This window comes from Ambystoma mexicanum, chromosome 5p, assembly GCF_040938575.1.
Source record: "Ambystoma mexicanum isolate Mex_15411 chromosome 5p, UKY_AmexF1_1, whole genome shotgun sequence".
In the NCBI taxonomy this organism is placed as follows: Eukaryota; Metazoa; Chordata; class Amphibia; order Caudata; family Ambystomatidae; genus Ambystoma; species Ambystoma mexicanum.
Window position 1 is genome coordinate 929,295,097 of NC_090930.1, and position 19,553 is coordinate 929,314,649.

The 19,553-nt window shown below is 48.5% G+C and overlaps 1 protein-coding gene across 3 annotated transcripts in view; it reads right to left on the bottom strand.

The window, feature by feature from the left end:
• FYCO1 (FYVE and coiled-coil domain autophagy adaptor 1) overlaps positions 1-19,553 on the bottom strand; it is a 1,135,599-nt gene that overhangs the window by 638,809 nt on the left and 477,237 nt on the right. For all 3 annotated transcript variants that reach the window (XM_069613367.1, XM_069613366.1, XM_069613365.1), the window contains exon 9: positions 14,120-15,715. In XM_069613367.1, the coding sequence (XP_069469468.1) occupies positions 14,120-15,715 (1,596 nt within the window). The remainder of the gene's footprint in view (positions 1-14,119; positions 15,716-19,553) is intronic.

The window sequence follows — 19,553 nt, forward strand, 5'->3', positions numbered from 1 at the left end:
TGTTTGAATGGTACGAAAAAAACAAGTATGTTTGGATGCAAAGTACAAATTCAACACCCCATAAAAAGAGTACGAAGGCAAACCCCAATCAAGTAAAGATCAATGAGATGTCAAAGTGGTGGAAAGATTTGAGACAATAAGAAGAAGAATGCTTGAATGCAGACACGGCATAGTAGATACCATAGACAGAAATATCAAGCATCTCACGGTATACGCTTTGGTGGTATAGCCAAAGAACTGTGAAACCATGAAAGAAGCCCTGGCATGCAGGAACACCAGTCAGCTGCAATTGTATAGAGATTCCTGGCAGGGAAGTTACCAGATGATCTACACAGTTGCAAGAAATACCACAGAAAGACTGTTACAAGAACTTAATGCTTAACCAAGAACTTTGTGAGTCCAGTAAAGACACAGAGGAACTCTTAACTAAAGAGACATTACTTTTGCCATCCTATCTAAGAATCGAGGGGAAGGCACCACACCCTCTGGAGCCAAGAATCTCTACCTTGGAGAAATTTGTTGTTGAAGTAATTCTTATACTTTTGGCTTTGAACACTTTTTCCAACATCAAGGTAAAGACATTTCCTTGCAGCCCTTTGTTGCTTTGTTTGTAGTGTAAGGGTCAGGATAGGACATTTTGGACACAAGGGAGGCTTTTCAGTTACTAACATCCTGACACAGACAGACACTTCATTTTTGGTTTCTAGTTCCTCTTTAGAATAGCGATAGGAGAGGCATTTTCCCAAACCATTTTCTTTTTATAAATGTCTTTAACCAAAAATATGACAACTTTGTATCTGGCTTTCATTTCTGATGCCTATCATCCCCAAACCCGGTAAATATATTAAATAGAGGTGTTGATTATCTTTTTGTATGTGCTCTTTGATTAGAAACCGTGGCAGCCCATTAGTTATTGGGCCTCATTAGGACCCTGGCGGAGAGGGTTTTACGCCAGCGTAGTGCATGGCGTACCTCTCCGCCATACTACGAGTTCCCGTAGCGCCATGGCGGCCTTTTCCGCCTGGTTTTACCAGGCGGAGAAAACCATGGCGCTACGGGACCTCGTTGTTAATTACGCCACCGTATTTTACGGTGGCGTAATTAACTCCTTCCCCACTCCCATTATACCCTATGGGGCAAAAATGGGAATGGGGAAGGGCAGAATGGGGATTGGGGATTTACCGCCCCGCCAAGGTCGGAATGGGGCGGTAAATCCGCCAACCCCCATGGCGCTATCGGCGGCTTTCCGCCATGCTTCGCGGTGCATTTAGCACCGCGAAATCCGCCTGGGTCGTAATGAGGCCCATTGTGTTTTACGAGCGTGTAATGCACACTTGTGATTTGTGTTTGTGAGTTCTTAGAAGCAAACATAATCCAAAATAAACTATGCCACCAACTGAGCATCATGGAAATTCAGATCGAAGTTCCTTTCTCTTGAGGTTGGGTGGATGCCTTTACACTTTTCTGTAGCTACATAAGAGGCTGTTCAGTTGTTATTCAGAATCTGATTTAACACAGGGGCCTACAGTAGAGCCATTATTTATTTACAGGCCTATAGCATCTTACATGGAAATGGCACTTAGTTTCCCGCATTTTCAGTGAATTTGTGGGTCTTTTGCATGGTTTTGCTACTTATTAAAGGGATGCACAAGTTCTTTGGGAGGGGGAAATGTGGTTAGCATACGCTTTTGGGTGGAGGTAAAAATATGCAGAATTCCAGCACATAATCATGCACGATTTAGTACATGCTATATTCCTGGAATACCCCCTGAGGTAAGTACTTCAAGAGCACTAATTAGGTAGATAGTAAAAGCAGGTGGTATACAAAATAATGTCTGTTACTACCTAAATCATATTGACCGCCTAAGTTTTTTACCAGGATTAATTTGATTAATTGATTGGTTGAAGACGTTTCTCTAGTAGTCCATGGGTGTTCCTTGTGAGAGGATTGATTTGCATATGTCTGGGGGGCAGGGATCCATGGGGGAATTGGTTTTGTTGCTTTTTGTTTAACAGTTGCCGAATGTCTCCACTGATGTGTGCCCATTGTCACAAGCCCTTCTCCCTATGTATTCATGAATCAGTATTTGAATTCAATAGTTTGGGCTATTGAATTCTTTGTCCCAGTGGCTGCCTATTAAAGCCAGAATCATCTTCAAAACTTTATGTGTCTCATACAATTGTCTCACGAATAAAGCCCCTAGCTACCTAAATAATACCATAAAGAAAAAAACATCCAGCAGGGCCCTCAAATCTAACAATCACGCACTCTTGGAAATCCCGCGATATAAACGCACCAAAGCAGGCGGCAGCAGCTTCCGAGTCCTTGCCCCTACTCAATGGAACTCTCTACCATTTAACATTAAAAGCGAAGAAACTATCTCAGGATTTAGAAAAGCTCTGAAAACTTGGTTGTTTAACCAATTATACGACTCTGCCAGGCCTAAATGAACACTCATTCTGGGGTACCCTGATCTGAACAATTGCAAACACATGTGAACCTCTTCTGTAACTTCATGTATATTTAAAATGCCTTTTCCTGTAATTGCAGCTTTCCTGCTTCTTGTATATATCCTTACGTTTGAAACTGTGTCCAAGATTTTTTTCTAAGCTGTCTGAAACCTCGCTGTGATACCCTAGGGTCTAGGCGTGTAACAAATGTAATAAATCAATACATAAAAATAAATATTATAGATGTCACAGGCGACACCTAATAGCCCAAATTAAAAATATGCTGCAGTTTACAGGAAAGTTAATTTAAAGATGGCTATCTACAATGAAAAGATAGGCAGGCCGATTCATGGAATCAACGTGCGCCGAAAAAACGGCGCCCGCGTGCGAAAACGTGCGATTCGCAGAGAAACAGCGAAAATCGCAGTGCAAGTGCGATTATCGCACAGAAAACATCGCACATCAATTCATGGAAGTCCGTGCACGCGCGAAATGTGGGATGTGCACTGAGAAAGTGCGCGGCGCACGCTGGCGCACGCTGGCGCACGCTGGCGCACAGGTCAACGAACGCCGTGCGATAAGGCCACAGCGAATTCGCACATAGCGCGGCGCACATAACAAAAGTAGGCGTAACACGGGGCGTCACACGCAGAATGGGGAACAACTCGTGAAAATGTGGGTGTCACGGGGGAAGTACAGGAGGCAAGTGCGCAGAACGCCCACACGCTCGCCTACAACAGGTATTCATGGAATCGAATAGGGAAAAACAGCGCACGGCCAAAGACGCGCACAGCCCCATACATGTCCGCCACACGAAAGCAGGCGGTAGCGTCCCTGCGCAGGAAAAAAATGTGCGCCAAAGTCCTACGCGCGCGAGAAGGCCCACACGCGATCGGGCCTGGGGGAGCGTGTGCGTGTATTTCAGGGGTGCGCGTGAAGTTCCACACGCGATTGGCCTGGGCGCGTGTATTTCAGGGGTGCGCGAGAAGCTTCTCACACGCGATTGGCCTGGGCGCGTGTATTTCAGGGGCTCGCGGGTGTTTTCATACGCGATCTGGCCTGGGGGAGCGTGTGCGTGTATTTCAGGGGTGCGCGTGAAGTTCCACACGCGATTGGCCTGGGCGCGTGTATTTCAGGGGTGCGCGAGAAGCTTCTCACACGCGATTGGCCTGGGCGCGTGCATTCCAGGGGTGCGCGAGAAGTTCCACACGCGATCGGGCCTGGGGGAGCGTGGCCGTGTATTCCAGGGGTGCGCGAGAAGTTCCACACGCGATTGGCCTGTGTACGCAATTCCATTGGACCAAGGGCCCTGACAGCGCAGGCGCGTCTGTGACGTGACACGCGCGGGCGTGTCCCTGTACCCGGGGGAATGTTACAAGACCAAAAACTGCACGTCCGAGTGTCAGCCTGCGTGATTGGAGGATAGTGCCTCAGTGCGTATACGCGGAAGTGACGTTGGACGTGTGGTGCGGTTAAAAAGGTGCGTGTAGTACGTCATTACCTTGTACGTGCTTCCCGTGGAGAGCGAGTGGGTGAAATCTGTACTTCTTGTCGGTTCACACGCGATTTACTTCACAGCGTTTCCAGTTCGTACTCCCTGTTACCTCTGTCAGTATTTTTCTGATTTTCTTTTCGACCTGTTTCCTCAAACAGCGTTGACTTCTCCTTTTGTCCTGTCTCCTCAGACAGTGTACAATTCTTCTTTTGGCGGGGGTGTTGCCAACGCGCACACGCGCATATTTTTCACGCTCTTTTCCCAGGCAGACGGTGAGTCGCGCACGTATTTACCAACTGTGCTAGCCCCGTGTGTAGCGTACCCCTTCAGAGGTCATTGTAGGCTGCGTGTGACACGCATACGTTCATTTTTGTGTTCCTGGGTGCCACAGAGTAGTGCAGGTTCCTTTTCCCACGCACGTGGTCTACGAGGGGTCGCATGCACGTCATTTTCTGTTTTAGGGGTGCCTGTGCTTTGCGTGACCTGTCATCTTTCCCCAGGGGTTACATACAGCCTTGCTAGAGCACTTGGGTACGAATTCCATCTAGTACCCTACCCCTTTGACCCCCAATTGCCCAGGACAATTGTCCACTGCAACTCCCATACGCACAACTCCATCAGTGCCATGGCTGGGAGGCGAGCAAGTGGTAAGGGTGGCAAAGGTGGCCGAGCCTCAAGAGGTGGGCGTGGTGGGCGCGGTAGGGGACGTGGCCAGGATTTGCAGACTCCCCCAAGCCCCCCACATGTGGAGGACCAGTCAGGGACACACATCCCCCCCCCATGGTTGAGGGAAACGTGGCTGACACCATTCCTGCTCAGCCCTTGTTGGACCGGCCCGTTGTGGCACCTGAGCTAGCACAGGGTGACTCCCAGGCTGACTTCCAGGTCGCCAAGTCTAGGCCACGGGTGGCGGCGCAAGCCAGTGTCACCAGGCCACGTGGTACAGGGGCAGCCATGTCATCTGCTGCCCCGAGTAGGCGGGGTGGGGAGGCTGCAGGGGCAGCTGCAGCTCCGTCCACCCCATCTCTGACTCCCCCAGCAAGGACAGTGTTGGTCCCGGTACATCAGACTGAGGTTCCCCCTGCCATCATCACACTTCAGCTAATGCCTGCAGAAAGTCATGTGGTCAGTGTGCCATCGCACACTACTACTACAAAGTCCACCGGTGCTCCTGCCTCTAGTGTTCAGAGCGGCGTAGGGCACTCCGGATCCCCACCACCCACAAAAAGAAAGAGGAAGAGTGCTCGTCCAGTACAGGCTGATGACCCCGACACGGCTACACGGTCCGGCACGCCAAGGAAGCCTAGCTTCAATGATGCCGAACTGGATGCACTTGTGCAGTATGTGTCCGAACATGACGCCGAAATGTTGGTCACTTCAGGGTGTAGGATTACACCTGCTCGACGTCAGGCACACTGGCAGTCCATCGCGGACAGCATAAGTGCCCTTGGGTTTATGAGGCGCACAGCTGTTGAGTGCTACAAGCGCTGGAACGACCTTAAGCGTAGGGCAAAGGAAAAGCTGGCCTCAAGTCATGCGGCAACTCTGGTGACTGGAGGTGGGTCTCCACAAGAGGACATAGAACTCACTCTACATGAGCATGTTGCTGGGACCTACGTCACAGAGGAGCAGATACATGGTGTGGGAGAACTGCCAGATTACAAGGCGTTGTCCGGTGAGTGCACATGCATGTGTGTGTGATCCATGTGTATGTATTTTGTGGGAGGGGATTCGGTTGAGTGCCAGGTCAGGGTGTGTGTGCCTGAGTGTTTTGTCCCACTCATGTGCTTCATCCAATGCATTCTGCGCCCCGGGATTTGGGTATTACAGTGTCCCTTCTGGCCACAGTAGGCGTTTTGCACTACATTGCGCCAGTTGCCCTTGAAGTGGCATCTTGCTACCACATTGTTCCGTATTAAGCTGTGTTCATTCAGGTTGATTTTAGGAATTCACCTGGTCTACTGCGCATCACTCTGCCCCATTGTCACATATATGTCATGCCCATGGTACATGCCATCTGTGTGATGGCATGTGTCATGTATGTGTATTGGACATGCCACTCACAGGCCAATGTGTGATGGCACTGCTAGCCAGCATGCAGCTGATGTGTTGCTCTCCCATCTTGGTGTCATCAGCGTCTGACATTTTCCTCCCCTTCCAACTCATGGACAGTGCATGCATGGGAGGGTTATAGTCACGTGGGACATGTGTAAATCAAGTACCTGTACTGTAGCTTGTCTGGCCTAATAGCGTGCCATGGTGCTAATGCCTGTTTCCATTTTTTGTCTTTCTTGTTTTTGCAGAGGATGACGCACCTGATGCTGCTGAGGGAGAGGAGATGGTGCAGGCCCAGGAGGGATCTGAAGCACGACCAGGCACCAGTGGGGGACGTGGTTTGGTGGTGGGGGAGAACCCTCTCTTGCTGCAGGCCATACTGTCCCGGGGTGTCCCTGGCTGCACCTCCCCAGAACTCTTTTGAGGCGTTGATTCGGATGAGGCCTATGTGGATTCGCAGGTATGTGTTCATGGAAGGGATACTGTTCTGTCCGACCCACCTGCACCAGGGGTAGAGCCCACTATGGGGATGTCAGTGTTGGTAGGTGCGCCTGTGGTGGTTACGGATGCAGGGCCACACTCCGCAACATCTGATCCTGTTCCTGGGCCAGCAGTTCAGAGGGGAAATGCAGTCCTGCAGCCTCAGGCAGTGCCGACACAGCAAGGCGCAGTTCGCCTTGCCCCAGACAGGTGTGGTGCCCGCCAACGCGGTGGCCGTCCGCCACCAGGCAATACCGCATGGGAGCAATCCATTTACGGTATGGCCAACTAACAGGCAGCATCATCCGAAATGATTGCTCAGGCAATGGAGAGGGTGGCCACTTCCATTGTCCCCCCAGAAAGGCAGATGGAGCTACTACAGCAGGCAACAGACTCCATTTGCCAATCAGTCAGGGAGGACATGTTGGCGTCCAACAGGGACAGACAGGCGGCCCTGGACAATCTGAGGGAATCAATTTCTATAGATGCCCACGGACAGAGGGAAGCCCTGAGGGGAGAGGTCCCGCACCTGAGGCAGACTCTTGTGGACCTTGAGGCTTCCACTGTCACCAGGACGGAACAGCTGCTTGAGCGCGTCACCCGTACGCTCTCAGCAGAGATGCAGGCAACTCGGGCAGAGGTCCGGGCAACACGTCGGGTGTTGCATGGGGATCTCCGCACCATATCCCTCCAGAACGAGGCCTTCCAGGCCCGCATGCTTGCTGCCATGGAGGACCAAACTAGGGCATTGCGTGGGCTGCCTCCCATGGCACCACCACCTCCTGTGGCAGCAGCAGCAGAGGTTGAGGAGAGCGAATCCAGCAGTGAATCTCCCACTATTTAGTAGCCGTGCAGGCCATGAGCCCATGGAGGTGTTTTTTTTTTCGCAACATTCACGCAGGTGACTGTTGGTGGGCACCCTGTCCTCGGACCTCCTGGGTGGCCTCCCCCACCCCCCCTGGCCCACACATGGCCATTTTTGATTTTTGATTTTTGATTTTTTGTTGCAGTGTGTTGCCTTGTGTGGCTCCCGTGGGCATCCACTGTATTCCGGCTGGGCACATGCAGGCTTGTCCTGAGTTTGGGTTAGATGCTTGGGTCAGTGAGACACACACCCCTCCTGCTTCCCGTTTCCATGGGCTTGCAAAGGGTGTGCCCAAGTGACAGTGAATTACACAGTGACGTTGGGCTCCCATGAGCTGTGTGGGCAGTCTGTAGTCAATACTGTGTATACATTCCTAGTGCATATTGTTGTATTGTGCACTGCATGGTGTATTGATGTGTGCTTGTGCATCCATGTCTCCCTCCTGATTTGCAGGTTCATTCCTCATGTCTTCACAAGGCCGTCCACTTTGGAGATGGGGCTCATGTTGTGAGCAGTGGACTTCCAGATGTGCATGGCAACAACACTGTACAGTTGGAGGTGGTGGATGTGCTGGCATTCTCATGTTGTAAGACTACGTATCCTTTGCCTTATTACTGTCATGTTTATGCTATGTCGATTGTATTGTGGTAAGTATTTGTTCATGTGTGTTGTTGTTTCTACATTCATGTGGGCATATTGTGTGTGGCCAGTTTCCATTAGGGACACTGTACTTTGTGACACGTGTCATGTTTGGGGGATGACTTTCTTTGCTCTCACATGGCATGTCATGCCATGGTGTGTTGGGTGGCGGTGCTGGGGAGGGGTTGGGTGACATGGCACTGTTGTCATGTTGTGTCTTGCAAGGGGGTAATGATGTCAGCAGCATAGAAGTGTGTCTTTTGAACACAGCATTGGTGCTGTTTGTGTAGTTTGGGAAGCACACAATGGAACACTTCCAGATGTACAATCTTAGGCTGGTATGGTTGTGACAGTTGACTGTCCATTGACACATCATAATTGTCAGTAACAATCATCATTGATTGTCAGCTGGTATGTGCCGGGGCTGTGTGCACTCCACAGGGGTGTGATTTTATGTGAAGTAATTAGCCAAGAGCTGCGTACGGGCTGCCTCACCCCGTGCCCTTTCCCCTCCTATGCGCAGTGGGCATGCATGTGGTTGGGGATGTGGGGGCACCACCATGTCCACGGCCAGGCCCCGGCGTGTTCCAACGTTGTGCAGGACACATGCTGCCACTATGATCCTGCACACTACTGGGGCAGCGTATAACAGCTGCCCGCCAGAACGGTCAAGGGAGCGGAAGCGTGACTTGAGCACTTCGAATGTGCGCTCCACGATGCCCCGGGTTGCAATGTGGGCTGTGTTGTATCTTACCTGGGGTGGCGTGGTGGGGTTCCGAATTGGCGTCATCATGTGGGTGCTGAGAGGGTAGGCACTGTCCCCTGGGGAGGTGGTGATGGGTATCATCAGTGGGGTTGTGACATTACTCAGTATCTGACATGCATGCATGCGCAGTGGCATTTATACTCACCGAGCAGCCATGTATCGCCATGCCGCCCAGCTTCTATGTCCCGGTTTAGGGTAGACATTCTGTAGATGAAACTGTCGTGGGTGGAGCCTGGATAGTTGGCATATACTGGGGTGATGATTCCCTTGGCATCACATACTACCTGGGCGTTGATGGAATGCCAGTGCTTGCGGTTTCTATAGATGTGCTCAGTTGCCCTGGGGGGAAGTAGAGCCACATGGGTGCAATCAATGGCACCTAGCACTTTGGGGAATTGTGCCACCCTGTAGAAGTCCTGGGCAACAGCCTGCCTTTCTGCAGGTGTTCTGGGCAGGTATATGTGCCTGCGGACTGATGGGCGTGCAGTGATGATGGCCAAGACCTGGTGTAGGCAGCGTGACTGCGTGGCCTGTGACACCCCCCCCACTATGGCACTTGTCCGCTGAAATGATCCAGTGGCCAGGAAGTGCAGTACATCGAGGACCTTCTCCAGGGGGCTGAGTGCTTGGGAGCACAGGGTGGTTGATGTGAGGTCATCCTCCCACTCACTGACCAGGTCGAGTATTATGTGAGGTGGAAACCTGTACCTCCCATACACATGGTCATCAGGCATCCCAAAAAGGCTGGTTCTGGGTGTAAAAATTCTGGCCCGTACTATCCTCCCCCTCCTCCTGCGATATCCCACAGCCACTGCTGCTAGGAACGGTATGTTCATCCTGGCGTCTGAGCTTGTTTGTTGTTTGCGTGCACTTTTATGCTGTGCGGGTGGACGTACGCCTACTTCCTGCTGGCGTACGTGTTTCTGGATTGGCCACGTTCGTTTCCATGAATACGTGTTGTAGGCGAGCGTGTAAAACTTCCCGCGCAGCCCTGGAATACCCGCACCCAGCCCAATCGCGTGTGGTACTTCTCACGCACCCCTGAAATACACGTACCCCGCTCCCACAGGCCCGATCGCGTGTGAAACCACCCACGCACCCCTGAAATACACGCACACGCTCCCCCAGGCCCGATCGCGTGTGAAACCACCCGCGAGCCCCTGAAATACACGCGCCCAGGCCAATCGCGTGTGGAACTTCTCGCGCACCCCTGGAATACACGCACACGCTCCCCCAGGCCCGATCGTGTGTGAAACCACCCGTGAGCCCCTGAAATACACGCGCCCAGGCCAATCGCGTGTGGAACTTCTCGCGCACCCCTGGAATACACGCACACGCTCCCCCAGGCCAGATCGCGTGTGAAACCACCCGTGAGCCCCTGAAATACATGCACACGCTCCCCCAGGCCCGATCGCGTGTGAAACCACCCGCGAGCCCCTGAAATACACGCACACGCTCCCCCAGGCCCGATCGCGTGTGAAACCACCCACGAGCCCCTGAAATACACGCGCCCAGGCCAATCGCGTGTGGAACTTCTCGCGCACCCCTGAAATACACGCACACGCTCCCCCAGGCCCGATCGCGTGTGAAACCACCCGCGAGCCCCTGAAATACACGCGCCCAGGCCAATCGCGTGTGGAACTTCTCGCGCACCCCTGGAATACACGCACACGCTCCCCCAGGCCCGATCGCATGTGAAACCACCCGCGAGCCCCTGAAATACACGCGCCCAGGCCAATCGCGTGTGGAACTTCTCGCGCACCCCTGCAATACACGCACCCAGGCCATTCGCGTGTAATACTTCTCGCGCACCCCTGAAATACACGCACACGCTCCCCCAGGCCAGGTCGCGTGTGGAACTTCTCGCGCACGCGTGTTCCCGACACCCGTAATACGCGTTCCCCGCTTTGCGTTTGCTGTTTGCCAGTCCGGTAAACTGGTACAGGGTTGGCGCAGCCCTTTGCGATGGTTTTGCGATCTTGGTGGCTTTTCCTTGCGCGAGGGCGTTCTTGGGGGCGTAACTGGCGCTGCTGCAGGGTCGCTGCGCCACTCTGCGCCACGTCTGCTTTTGGAGGTGGGAATCCATGAATACGCTGTGCGCGGAAATTGATTTTATCGCACGCGGCTGGCGCAGACATTCGCACGGGCACGCTGTGCGCCAGCCGTGTGCGACACTTTTGAGGGGAATTACATGAATCGGCCTGAGGGTGTGACTGGTCCTCTTTGTGTGTCTAATATTTGCGACTGTAGGGCTTGGTACAGAAACAGACACACAGGTTTACAGAGAAGGTGAGACAAAGAAGACGTGGTTGCAATGCTGGACTGGTGGGGCTGGAAGTATATTCAGTATCAGGTCAGAACGGTATCCCTGTTGTGGCAATATGAAGAAGGGAGATGCAGAAGCACAGGTCTAGCCACCTAGCAGTTTGGCACATACAAAGGTTTACAAATCTAGTTGTGAGTTCCGCTTTTGAATCACGTTGGTGGAGTAAGGTATTGGAGAGCAAACCATGTGAATGGGCTAGGGCTGAGCCATCTGTCTACCTTGCGTAATTTGGTGGAATTTGGAAAAGAAAAATGGATTAGTTTCAATGCCAAATTCTACTATACGTTTTTTTGCTAAAAATATCTGAGCTTTGTTGTGATCAGAGCTACGTGCTACCATATTTTGGACTAAAAGTGTCTGTCGTACTTAAAGCTTCCTTTTAAGCAGTACCAGGGGGATAGATAAGCCAACATGATTGATAAACTGTTCAAGGCACCTTATGCAGATTCTGATGTAGCTCAATGGTCAACTCAAGTGCACGTCAGGTGTCAGGAGTTAGGCTAGGAGAAAAGCTTGGTGTGAGTTGGAGATCCATAGTGCTAGATGAGAACAGTGAGTGAGCCTTGACAACTACCTAAACCCCAGTCCATCACACAGCAGTGGTAAGAAGTGTATGAGAATACATTTCCAGCTGTAAGGCATAGTCTTCAAAACCATTGATGGAGAATTGGGCTCAACACGCCTCCCCAGTGCCAAAGAAATTACACTCCTATTTATCTGTTCTGATGTCAGGGGTTGCTTACTTCTGTGAAGCTAATGGTATGATTCTGTATATTTCTTTGAAGGGCTATTTGTATGCAGCACAGTGATCAAGTGAACATATCTATAACATTACTAAGAGAACAGAAAGTGCGGATAGCTTTATGATGCCCAGGATATTAGAAGGAAAGCAGATGCAGATCATAAACACCTTTACCTTTTACAGACAGGCTGGTTGTATTAACTGACTATAGAAGCCATGCAATGAAGATGTGTGCAAAGGCTATGAAATGTTTAATCCTCATTGAGAAGAAACATAACAACAAAATTAATCTGGACATAATTCCAGTCTTTCAAATTGAACCATGGAGTCGGGCAAGCAGTTTACACATTTGTGGGAGGGTGTGTGTCCAGTCCGTCAGTTTGAGGGAGACATTATTTCATGTACACATGGAATAACTATTAAAAAAGACCAGCTGGTATTATTCATGCATGTTGGCAATGGTGGTGTATGACTACACATAAATCATGGTTACCACAAAAGTCAAGTACTTGTGGTATGTGCAAACTAGCAAAGAATAAAACATGTGCATTCCAATATGTAGCTTAAAACAAGTATGTAGCAATCAATTCATCAACTATCTTACTACTCATAGAATTGACAGCATTTATCCACTAAAGGCAAGGATTAAGGAACATATGTGCAATATAATGACTATACATGTCCACTCGCAGTCATTGGGATGCACAACACTGTAGAACAATTCTGAAACTGATATATTATGTTGATACAGAACCTGTGCATCCTTACATACATCATTTGAAAGCTATTGATTATAGAATTAATACAGATGAGGAATCATCCGCATTTTTTGGAACTTAAGGTCCTTTGATCCATCAACACACAGTTGTCTTGCTCTCTTTTTATCGCCTAATTATCCTTGTTTTGAACAGAATTTAGCTTCACATTTTGTATGATGCTCACTGAAATGAAGTTTGCCATAAAGATTAGGATTTTAGCAGAACCTTCTAAACAATTGCCCCCATTAACCGCATTGACACCATGGCATTGATTTGATAGTTGGCCACTTGAGATTGGGTACAGATAATTATTGCTTTAAAAAGATCCCCTTTTAGAACTAAGTCACAGTGCTTACCCCCATAACTGATCAAGAATTATTCTATGGTCCGGTTACATTTGGAGACTTTTACATTACTGTACATAATAGTAAAACTATTAAGATTAATATGCTGCCACACATAATCATAGAAATGTTATATATCTCATTTAACAACATAACAGTATATATTTGAGATGACAACTTCTACAACTCATATTTAAGACATTAAAGTTTGACACTGTACACTATAGACTATATGGCTTTCAAAAATCATCAACACGTGATTGATGTAAATAGACAAAATGCTATGTTTTGTTACTAGGAAAGTTATACATAAAATTGTTAAGGGAGACTCTGTTGTTAAATATATCATTACAATAGAAAAATAACTCTAGCAGTTATATTTACTCATATTAACTTTATAGTGGTTCTAAAATGGCGACTCCCATGGTCTCATAATGGGCATGGTGGGAATCGATCACTGCAGTTACGCCAGGTCCATGACTGCATGATTTTATAAGACATCGGATACACTTTTGACAGCCATGTTGTTCTTTGCCATACTCATTTGCAATAAAGTATTATTTCAGCTCATTAACCAGATTAGTAGTGTTTGCTGCATAATCAAAACCTATTTCATTTTCTTTGTTCAAATCAATTTTGGATGTTAGAAATGTCCAAAATGTTTCTTGTTTTATCATGCACCTTTTTATACTGAATAGCCCTGAAGATCGCTCTTTCAAGAACGTGAAACACCTGTTGGCTACATGCTATATTACTTATTCACTACCATTGATAACTATAAAGTATAGCAGTTTTTCATCATTATTCACTCATAATCCAAGCATAACATAATATTAAATTAACTGAATATTCATTTGGAATAGATTTTGTGTTCAAGTGCTTGTCTCTGGATTCAATACAAATCACTGGAAAGATCATTACATTTTTTAAAACAAACATCCCAAGAGAAGAAACTGAACTGGCTCCCGCAAAAATGGCAGTATAGCATGTTGTAAGTAACATGTACATTTTGACACAGGTCCCCATTCTGGAGGTTAATATTCCCCACTGGTAGGAGCAGTCAGTGATAGCAAGGTAAAACACACTCTCTGGAACCTTATGATGACAGATAAGCTTTATAAATACAAATTGAGGGTGACAAGGTGAGACACATTTTGGTATTTTTAAATAGATATTTGGTTTGAATTTGATACATTACCTTGAGTTTATTCTCGTACTTTAAGATTTCTGCACTCATTTGAAACTTCACTGTGGAGATCTCCTCTTTGCTGACCTCCTGGATACTGCTTGCCTGTTTCTGAGTTTCATTCAGCTGCTTCTGCAAGTCAGGAATAGCTGTGGCACTTTTTTCCAACTCTTTTAGTTTCTCTCCCAGGCCCTTATTTGCCTCCCTGAACTCTGCCAGTTCGAGCTGCAGTTGCTCCCTCTCCTTTGGTGCCTGCTTCCCCAGTTCCTCCAGCTGTTCTAAAGCTTGGGCCAGCTTCCTCTCAGCATCCCCTTTCTCAGATGACAGGGAACAGATCTGAATGCCAAGTTCTGCCATCTCTGTGTTGGTTCTGTCTAGGACCTCCTTAGCTTCTACGTTCTCCATTTCAAGTGTGTGTGCATATGTCTTTGCGTGTTGCAGCTCATCCTTTAGACACAACAGGTTCCTTTCCAAGTCTGCCCTCTGATGGGCTGCCTTTTCCAAATCCTTTTTCAGAGCGTCCTCGCTCTCTCTGAACAGGAGAAGATCTTTCACATGGCTCATGTTTAGCACCTTGATTTGATCTTGCAGTCCCTCAATCTGTAACTTCTTCTCAATCAACAAGGCTTCTGTGATATTGCACTTTCCTGTGGCTCCTACCGTGTCCTGTGTCACCTGCTGAAGATCATCTGAGTGGTCCAAGGCCTCTGATTGAATAGTGGATAAATCTTCCACATTTACTGCCACTTGTGTATTTTCTGGAACAGCAAACTCTGAAACTGGCATGCTAGCCTCCATAGGACACGGCCCACTCTCTAGCAGCACGTTCTCCATAGAAGATGGAGGATACCCATGCCCCATCACGTCAAGATCACCCTGTGTGCCTAACATCTGTTTGAACTCTTTAGTTATGCACTCTAGCTGGGGGGGATGATCGCTCCCTTGTTTGAGTGCTTCATCCCTTTCCCTGTCTCTCAACTTCTCCAACAATTCTTCAATCTTCAGTGCAGACTCGGATTCCATGACTGACTGCTGGTTCTTTTCGGTCACAATGGAGTCGATCCTTGCCAGCAGCTCGAGGTTCTTTTGCTCAGTAGTGTTTATCCTCAATTGAAGCTCTTCAATTTGCAGAGCTTTCATGCTTGCAGAAGATATGTTGGCCTCTAGCTCCTCAGTGACAAGTTGAAGTTGTGATACATGGCCCTTGTTCCCAGACTCCAGCAGCTCAATTTGGGCCTTGTATTCCTTTTCTTTTTCTGAGGCATTCAGTTCCAGCACTTTTAAGCTTTCTTGAAGCTCCTTCAGAGTGAGTTGAGAGGAGTTTGAGACTTCACACTGTTTTCGTAACTCCTCGGTCACTGTGGTCAAGCAGCCATTTTCCTCAATTAGTTTGCTAAGTTTCTCTTTGTCTAGTTGTGCCTGTGCTTTCTGGAGCTCTGTGGCTCTGTGCAGCTCCACATTCTCCATCTCGAGCTGCTGCAGACGATCCTGCAGTTCCTTCTGTCTGAGCTCTGAATGGTCAAGCTCAATGCGCATCTCGTCCAAGCCTTCGCTAGTCTCATTGCCAAGGGAATTGTTGAACTCTAAACTGGCCGGAAAGTCCTGGGCCTAAAAAAATAAAAAACAAAGATTTATTTTTTCTTAACGCTTAATTAACAAACAAGGTACTGCATTAACAAAAAAAAATAAACAGAGCCATCTCAAATTAGCATTCTTGGACACATTTAACATAATTACAGTTACAAACAGACACATACATTAACAAATTGAAAGAAAAATATCAAATCTGAAAAGTTATACATGGACTACTAAGTTATAGTATGTTACCATGCCCATCCAATAATTCTGAATATTGTGAAAAAGAGACATGCATGTTGGGATTTCCGATAGCGTGTACTAGGAATATGGAGGAATTAACTGCATAGTAATGTATAGAATATGCAATGCTGAAAGCCCCATCATGAAATGTGTTTAGTTATCAAAGTTAATTTGTCAACATAGACATTATTGCCTAAGCTCAAAAACAGCCACATGGAACACAGAAATGCTCACGATATCAAGACAGGAAGAGAAGGGTGAGAGGTCTGCATTTTTCAACTGCTATCAGTTGAATGCGTTGCAAAACCTCAAAGTATCAGCAGGTTCTGCAATTATCAAGATATGTTTCCAATCATTTAAAGTGGCTGATCTGTCAGTTCACAAAACCTACAGGAAGTACAGAAACTCGCTCACTTTTGCTACTGAATTCACTTGCCCAGAAGTTAAATACATTTTGACATTAATGTATTAGGTGAGTTAAAGAGTCTGGGAGTGTTACAATTTCACAAGATATGACATGAGGTTAAAAAGCTAGAAATGCTCTGTCGGGGTCAACAATACCAAGCCTAACTAAATAGGAAATGTGCATGTTAAGTGTTAGATGAAGTTGGGAAAACTTCACCAAGTCTCCCATGTGAAACCTTGTTGGGTCTTCCAGGCAATCTCTGAGAAGCTTACAGAGAATCAACCGATGGATGGAAAAACAGAATGTTCTTTTTTTTTCTTTTGCAAAGTGTACCCATGGGTAGTTTTACATGGATTTTACAGAAGAGCAGACTACGGCCAAATAAGTATTGTCTTTTCGTCTTTAAAGCACATTTGAGACAGATTTGCCTTCCTCTGCCAGGGTCAGCTTTCCTGAAGACCTTCAGCGAGGTGCTCCATTGATATAACATTGCAAAGAGGCAACATTGCAATCTCGCTGAACTTCACCACTTCGTTTGGGCAATATTGCATTGGGGTTGTTCCCAGTTTATTTGATATTCAAAGCTAAACTCCCTGCTTAAGGCTTATGTACCAGAAACTTTATTGATCATGCCACAACATTAAAGGGTGCCACCTGATTTCACCACTAAGTTTGGGGATCATTACATTGTTTGTAAATTGGTGAATGGCAGTAGGCACCGGCAGGTTTTTATGGCGCACAACGTAAAGCTGCCTGAGGATTTTCCATCAAGCATTTCACAGATTAAACACCACACTAATGAGAGCACTCTAAGGGCCTCATTACGAGGTTGGAGGTAATGGAAAAACGATGCCGGTAAAGGATTACCGGCAAAGCTTACCGCTCTGGTGTATTATGACCCGGCAACCCGCTATTAGCGGCACCCTAAATAACGGTGCCTCTAACAGCAGCATGGGTGCGTACACGCGCCCCTTCGGGGAGAAAATACCGGCATGCCGGTAATAGGAGGACATCACAACCCACGCGGACATGCAAATACCGGCATCCAGAAGCCGATAATCACGGGCTGCACAATGCCGGCCATACAGGCATCGCGGACCACCCGCAAACAGCAATCAGCAATCAAGCCAACTGCCACAGGTGCACACAATCACCACAGGTGGACTCAATGGAGGCTGGGCCAGTATTAAATGAGCACACCCACACACCACACCCCTTCCTACACCAAAATGCTACCACTAGCTGTTGCAATCATGGCGCTGGAGGACATGCCTATACTGCTACAACTACAGCAACAACACCAACTACAACAACAACTACAGTGGCAACAACAGGAAGCACAGAGGAGACGCAGGAGGAGAAGGAGGGTGAGACAGGCCCAGCAATTACCACCAGCACAGCCAGCAGTGCCTCGTAGGCAGCCACCAATCCCTCGCATCAGACCCAGGCCATTCATCCTAACCCCTGAACAGATCCACACCCTGTACTGGTTGGACCGGGACACCATCACCACCATAGTGGACATGATACACAACGACATTCCCAGCCTCATAGAAATACGCACTGCCATCCCGTTGCTACTAAAGGCGGTGTCTATGCTCCACTTCCTGGCCACAGGCACCTGTCAACACACAGTGGGTCAGCTGCATGGCATTTCACAACCACTATTTTCACGCATGTTGAACCAAGTGCTGGATGCCCTCCTGAAGCACGCAAGCACCCACATATCCCTAACACGGACTGCCCAGGAGATAGCCGACACCAAAGTAGGCTTCCATGCACTGGCAGGCATGCCCAATTGTGTTGATGCCCTGGACTGCACACATGTGGAATTGGTAGTCCCCCATGCGATAGAGGAGGTGTACCGCAATCGCAAGCAATACCACTCCATCAATGTGCAAATGGTATGTGACTCCAGCAAGATCATCAGACATTGCTGTGCCCGATTTCCCGGATCAACACATGATGCCATGGTACTGTGCAACTCCACGCTATCCCATCACATGGAGCGACATGCTGGACCACGTGCCTGGCTGCATGGCAGGGCTTTGGGGTACTGATGTGTAGGGATGCATACTCCACCTGGGTGGGAAAGGGGGGGTGCATACTCCACCTGGTCGGGACACGGGGGATGCGTACTCCACCTGGGTGGGAAAGGGGGGGATGCATACTCTACCTGGGTAGTAAAGGGGGGGGAGAATGCATATTCCACCTGGGTGGGAAAAGGGGGGATGCATACTCCACCTGGGTGGGAAAGGGGGGATGCATACTCCACCTGGGTGGCATTTGTCGGTGATTGCAGAATGCATGCAGAGCTCAACACTCCTGACCTGAACCTCCCAAACAGAACATGACATATCACTGGCACACATTTTACCATTTATGCATATCGAAGACAACAAGTAAGAGGCACAACCAGGCCACCATGGGTATGTCAAGCAATGCATGACTGAACAGGATTGCAACTGTGCCAATGTGGCTAGTGTGACCATAAACAGTGTAGAATACACAGCATAAATGGGAGGCTAAACATTGTCGTACAACCACAGTACATCCGCCTCAGCATGCATTATTACACCCTGCATCATCTATTGAACGCCATCCAGACTACCACACCTTATAGCAGTATAGTATGCATCTAGGTAACAATCTTGCATACGTCCAGCATGTCGCTCTGAGAAGAGTGGTAGCGTGGAGTTCAGCAGAACCATTGAGTCATGAGTTGATCCGGGTTATCAGGCACAACAATGTGTGATGATCTTGCTGGCGTCACATACCATCAGCACATTGATGGAGTGGTATTGCTTGCGGTTGCGGTACACCACCTCCATGGCATGCGGGACCACAAACTCCACGTGGGTGCAGTCGAGGGCACCTATACAATTTGGCATGCCTGCCACTGCATGGAAGCCAATTTTTGTTTCGAAAATATCCTGGGGAGTCCGTGGAAGGGATATGTAGTCCCTTGTGTGCTTGAGGAGGGCATCCAGCGCTTGCTTCAGAATGCAAGAAAATAAGGTTTGTGATATGCCATGCATGTGCCCCACTGTGTGCTGGTAGGTGCCTGTGGCAAGGAAGTGGAGCACAGACACTACCTTTAGTAGAGGTGGGATGGCGGTGCATATTTCAATGAGGCTGACTTTGTCGTCGTGTATCATGTCTATGATGTTGGTGATGGTGTCCCGGTCCAGACGGTACAGGGTGTGGATCTGCTCAGGAGTT